The 6,552-nt window shown below is 29.9% G+C and overlaps 1 protein-coding gene across 1 annotated transcript; it reads left to right on the top strand.

Annotated features, from left to right (window-relative positions):
• Positions 1-4,936: 4,936 nt before the first annotated feature.
• LOC129949623 (uncharacterized) lies at positions 4,937-6,180 on the top strand. Its single transcript, XM_056061194.1, has 2 exons — positions 4,937-5,129; positions 5,206-6,180. The coding sequence occupies exons 1-2, from the start codon at positions 5,112-5,114 to the stop codon at positions 5,794-5,796; spliced, it is 609 nt and encodes a 202-aa protein (XP_055917169.1). The 5' UTR covers positions 4,937-5,111; the 3' UTR covers positions 5,797-6,180.
• The last annotated feature ends 372 nt before the right edge of the window (positions 6,181-6,552 follow it).

Below are 6,552 nucleotides of genomic sequence, written 5' to 3'. Positions count from 1 at the left end.
AGTACTGTGCAACAGGTTGACAGAATAACGAAAGATATTAAACACAACCTTACTATAGGAAAAAGTACGGGAATGGTCTTTCTTGATGTCGAAAAAGCATTTGACTCCGTTTGGCACGAGGGACTCATTCACAAACTTCTTATTTTAAATTTTCCAATATATCTTGTAAAAATGATTTTATCCTTCCTTACAAAACGCACTTTCAAAGTCTCCGTTAATAATTGGTATTCCGATGTAATTGAAATTGTTGCAGGTGTACCTCAAGGATCCGTTCTCGGGCCCTTATTGTATATTATATACACACATGATTTTCCGAAACCCCATAACTGTAAAACTGCAATTTTCGCGGATGATACCTGCATTTATGCAACAGATGCAATTGGTTCCTTAATCGAAACAAATCTGCAATCTGCTTTATTCTCAGTGCAATCATATTGCAATGATTGGAAAATAAAATTAAACGCTTCCAAGACACAGGCCCTCTTTTTCACTAGAAAAAGGAAAGCCTGTTTCCTTCCAAGCAATAGGCTTCAGTTGAATGGGGTTCAAACTGAATGGAAATCGAGCGCTAAGTATCTTGGGATGCACCTGGACAAAACGTTGACATTTAGTTTGCATATTCAAGAAACACTAAATAAACTTAATATGGCGATAAAAACTTTATATCCATTTATAAATCGTAAATCCAAATTGAGTGTTGAAAACAAATTGTTATTATACAAAGTAATATTTCAAAGTATAATGCTATATGGTTCTCCTGTATGGGGAACATGTGCTAAAAGTCATATTAAAAGGCTGCAAATTATGCAAAATAAAATTTTAAAAATGATGCTCAATCATCCCTGGCATTATTCTACGGAGGATCTGCACCAAGAAGCAAAAATTGAAAAAGTTGCATTTCGAATCTCAAAATTATACGATCGATATAAAATATTGTGCAGTTGTTCTGACAACAATTTAATATTAAATTTAACTAATTAAGGTGTTGTAATTTTTCTATTTGCTTGTTTATTATTTATGTTTTTTATTTATTTATTTATTTATTTATTTATTCATTTATTTATTTATTTATTTATTTATTTATTTATTTATTTATTTATTTATTTATTTATTTATTTATATATTTATTTATTTATTTATTTATTTATTTATTTATTTATTTATTTATCTACTTTTTTTCGTGTTTATCTATTTATTTATTTTTGGTATTTTTTTAATTATTTATTATTGTTATTTATTTATTTGTTTAATTATTTATTTTTTTGTTATTTATTTATTTATTTTTTTATTTGTTTAATTATTTATTATTGTTATTTATTTATTTGCTTAAATATTTATTTTTGTCATTTATTTATTTATTATTTTAAATTATTTATATACATAACTGTGATAAACATAATTATGTTTTTATTTTTTGTTTTTCTGATATGTAAACAACATCTTTTTTTTTTTTTTTTGTGATTCACACGAACCCATTTCTCTCTTCTTACGGAAATATACTTATTTTTAAATTAAATGAAGGTTTTTCATGTAGCTTTTCCTTCTAAAAACTTCTTGTATCTGTGATATTATTATTGTATAAATGTTATAAGTTTTTCAGTAGTAAGGTAGAAAATACCATTTCTCTGTAAATTGTGCAATCTAGTTATACGAAAAAAATTTATATAAATTCAGCTACAATAAACGTTATTATTAAAAAAATGCCTTTTTCTTAATGAATAATGGAAACAAAATTCGATTGTGCAAACAATTTTTAACCAGCACATTTTCAGTGTCAGAAAGAGTTGTTCGAACAGTTATTGAGAACAAAGCATCAGGTGAAATGGTCAAAAAATATCAACACGGAAAGCATTCCAATCATCAGAAAACGGATAGCGAAATACTTGATTCAATAAGGGCCTACATAAACTCCGTTCCACAAATCGAAAGTCACTATTTAAGGGCTGAGATTTCAAGGGAATTTATAGACAGCAGGCTGTCTATTGCTTAAATGTATAGGCATTATAAAACGAATCGAACTTCTCTCCAAAAAATCGCTGCAAGTTATGATGCATACGCAAGGATATTCAATAATGAATTGAACAAGAGAGGTAAGGGAGCAGTTAGAAGGCTATTACAAGCTAAACCAGGAGGAAAAAAATTAAGTCGGGATGAAAAGACCAAAGGTAAAGAAAACACATCCGACTTAGTAGTAGCCACGTACGACTTACAAGCTGTTCTTTAAGTTCCTGTTGGACAATCATCTGATTTTTTTTATAAATTAAGATTTAACTGTTACAATTTAACTGTAAGTAAAATAATTAATACCTGCATGATTTAACTCTTAACATTTCAATCATGCTTAAATGACTTTGATTTTCAATTTTGATATCGGAGATGAAAATTGATGAAAAAATGAAGAATAGTAAATTTTTGACGAGATTTTGATTTCAGGTTCGTAATTGGAATGTATTTGTTTGCAGTAGAAAATGTCTCAATAAAGTCCATAACACATACATTTCTTATTCAAGGTCACACACAGAATGAAGGTGATGCCGTTCATAGTGTTATTGAAAGGTCACTGAAGAAACCCAAAAAGTCGGGACCAATATATGTACGTCCCCGGACAATATGTGTTGATCATAAGAACAGCAAAAAAGAAAGGAAATGCTTTCAAAGTAAAGGATTTAAACTATAAGGACTTTTTGAGGAAATGTGTTTAAATATTTCCAAAAACATAAACGGTGACCACATTAAAATATCAGAAATTAAGCTTTTACGCTTTGAAAAGGCAGTAATGTATACTTGTACAAAACAAATTATAGCGAAATAACTTGGGAACAAGTTCTGTTTAAGTCGATAAACTGTCGCTCTTCTGCCGCAAAGGAATTGCAAGGTATACAATTAAAGCCCGCATACACATCAAAAATACCATTGGCACCAAGAAAAAATCAGATTTGTTGAGTTTACTAAAAAGTAACATCATTCTAAGTTACTATGAGCCTTTTTTTACTAGCATTGTTTAAGTTTATTTATTACAAATCATTATTCTGTTTATTTGTACTAAATTTAATATAAACACTTTTAGAAGGAGACAAAAATTACTGAACTTAAAAAAACTGTGTTTAATTACCCTTGAATAAATTTTTTCAATAAAAATCGTTTTCCAAATGTTAAATCGTGTTTTTCGAAGAACCGACTTTTTGTACCACCGGAGGTGCGATATGATAAATATCTAAATAAATATCAATATCTGTTTTTGTTTCCAAACAATTACAACTACGCAGATATCTCACTTTAAACCTTTTATTTATGTTCTAAGGATCTTGAAACATCAAAAAGAAGTCAAAATTTTCAAAAAGAAGTCAAAAAAAAAAACAAAATTAGGACACTATTCAAAGCGTGAATTTTTTCTTTCTTATGTTGCTGATTATTAATCATTTTTCATCACTTATGACTCTAAAATGCTGGTTCACTGGCATAAAACATACAAATCATGCTCATGATATTCATTAGTTTCCTGTTTCTGAATCATTCCCACTGCATACGACATTTATCAAGCAATAGCTCTTGAGTTTCTTTCTTCGTACGAAAGAATAAAATAAAATCAATTCTTCCGGCAAATGAGAATTAGTTGGCACAAAATCACATATTTTTACACAGCCAAAAATGTATGAGTTCGGAACTAAATCAGTAGTGTTTCACAACGGTTTGTATACCATAAATATCTAAGCCTTTTTTATCACGTATAGAATATTTCAACATCAATCAGCGGTTCGCATACCAATATGTACACCATGGTGTATACTTACTTTTTTTTAACAAAATAGATTAACTAACAATTTTGTTTAAAATAACCAGGAAATAAAGAAAAACGTTTTAAGACAATTACACCTTACAATTTAATACAAGAACTATAAATCAGATAAAATTCTTTACTAAATTCTCGAGAATATTGCGACTCTACCAAGTTCCTTATACGATGTGATTATGGATATATTTAGCAAATGTTTTTATTTACTTAAACCATAGCCAGGTGTCTATCAATAATATCAAATTAAATTGAACTGTAAACTTTAAACTTTACTCAATATTTTTTGTTGTTTTACTTATGAACATAGCTTCGAAAAAATAAGTTTAAGGTGTGTAGATTTTTGTTAAGTATAAAAATCTGCTTAAAAGAACAAGCCAAACAACATTTTTCCAACAATTTATAATAAAAAAGTTTATCTAATAACCAGTCATCAACTCTTCATGCTTCTTAACAATTGAAGAAATGATTAATTTGTGTTTAAATTATGTTTGTTTAAAACAGACATAGTCATTGCCGTTAACATTCATCTCATATAAACTACCTAGGTACATATTTATTAAAACCTTTGATTTGCATGTTGTATGTGTATTACAGAGCCAAAAGTTCCTATTTTTAAGAAACAAGTAGTAATTATCTAAGCTGTCGATCACAATAATAATTCTATCAATTTGATTCGACTCATCATCACACCTAATTACAACTTTACTTTATCTGATCGGCTATAAATTCTATAACGCAACAAAAACAAAAATAAAATTAACTCCATGTTCAATGTCTATGATTATGATTATTGCTATACGAGTATAGCCAAGGTCTTGACGTCATATCTGTCACTCACTCATCGATTCTCTATAAAACCCACATACATATTAATCCATTGTAGATACTTTTAATCCATACTGAAAAGATACAAATTCTGATGCCACCTGTCTTCTTCATCTGCAGAGGCAGACACCACAATTTTATTATTACTCAACAATGGAATCTCCGATGAGACAATCATTATTCATAAAGTAGTTGGCCAAAGAATTCTCTCCCATCTCACCTCAAATATTCTCGACATCTCTCATCTTAATGAAATAAAGATACGGAGATGAGATGAAGATACATTCGCACATAGTTAAAGATTCTTTGCCGCTGGCACTGCTGTAGTCGCGTAGTGAGCTAAGATGCTTGAATGACAATAAAACTTAACACAGAATCAGCGGATCACTTCAGTCGTAGTGAATTATCGTTGAATGTAAGCCGATTTCAGAAGTTAGAATTTTTACAATTATAGAATCCGTACTAAGAATCAAACTTATCTTGGAGTGCAAATATGGAAGAGTGTCGAGAGGTTCGTTCGTTTGTTTTGTTCTTTCTAATTGAATACAATTTTAATCGTGATCCATTAATCTTTGTTTCTCATTTAGATCGCGAAATTTATTTTGTTGAGTTCGTTTATTGTAGTTGCATGTTGTGCCAAGGAAAAGACCACAACGGCGCCACCGAATCTTTTGAACATAGTTGACGACATAATTCCAGATGTCGAGAATTCAACCCAGAAAGTGATAAGAGTCAATACAGTTGATTTGCCTCCAATCGTTCAAGATGATAAGAACGGCACCGAGTCATCGTTGTATAACATTCAGTCTCTGCTTCCACCAGTTCCAGTTTATTTGTCATCGAAGAAGTTCCGCAAACCACAGTCTGCTCCGTCATCTTTAATTGAAGATTCTCCCATAATCCGATCACAACCGGCAGTGAAGCCCTCAAAGCCAAAGAAGTCCAAGCAAAAGCATTTGCATTTCCTGTACAATCAGCCAGACTACGATGGCAAGAGCATTGGAAAAAGGATGAAAGTTCGAGTGGCGCCCGGGGCATACCCGATTTACTACATTTTGGCTAAAACAAATGGCCAATTCCGTAAGCAGCCCATCAAAGGATTCCGCAATGAAGTTGAGCTGGAAAAGTACTTCGAGAAGGTGAAAAAAGTCGATAAGTTTGACACAATTAGCAGATGAGTCGTCTCTAACTACTCCAAAACCACAAAAGGCCAAAATAAGATGCTAGTTTATAGTAAAAAAATAGAAAAAAAAAACATTATTGCATTATGTAAATTATTACAACCCACGATTAATTGTCGTGCTTTAAGTATTTTTTTATTATGATGTAAAAGTGATTGAGCTTGAGACTCAAGGAAATGTGAATAGATTGTAATTAATTTAATATTTTTTTATTTTTACATAATAATAGATTTTTTTAAAAAATGTATTCTCATTTAAAAAAAATATACATATGAACAATAAACCGGGCACAATGAGTTATAGTTGTTGGTGCTTAAAACTATTGACGATGCGCAATTAAATTAACTTAAAATAATAAAATGATAATGAATTTAAGATTGAGTGGTGTTGTTTTTTTCCCTTTTGTATTATTGTTGTTTATTAATAAATTGAAGATCATAACTTGATTGGATGATTATTAAGCTGAGAAATGCAAACGCCAATCAATTAGAATTTGGTTAGTTAAATTTAATCAAAATGATTGGCGTTAATATAATTGGTTAAAATAAACAGTTTAAAATATTCAAATTGGCTATGCAAACATTTTATGAAAATAATTTTTTTTGAGTAATTAACTACCATATACATATCAAAACACGGTGTGTTCGCAGAAAATTGGGACGAATTAAAGAGAGTATACCGGTTAACACTGTACATTGGTCTTGAGGTTTAAAGGATCAAAATAAGTAGGAAAATTAAGAATTCCACATTCTT

This window comes from Eupeodes corollae, chromosome 3, assembly GCF_945859685.1.
Source record: "Eupeodes corollae chromosome 3, idEupCoro1.1, whole genome shotgun sequence".
Taxonomy (NCBI): Eukaryota; Metazoa; Arthropoda; class Insecta; order Diptera; family Syrphidae; genus Eupeodes; species Eupeodes corollae.
Note: the sequence above shows the minus strand (reverse complement) of the source record. Positions and strands in the feature narration are given on the sequence as shown.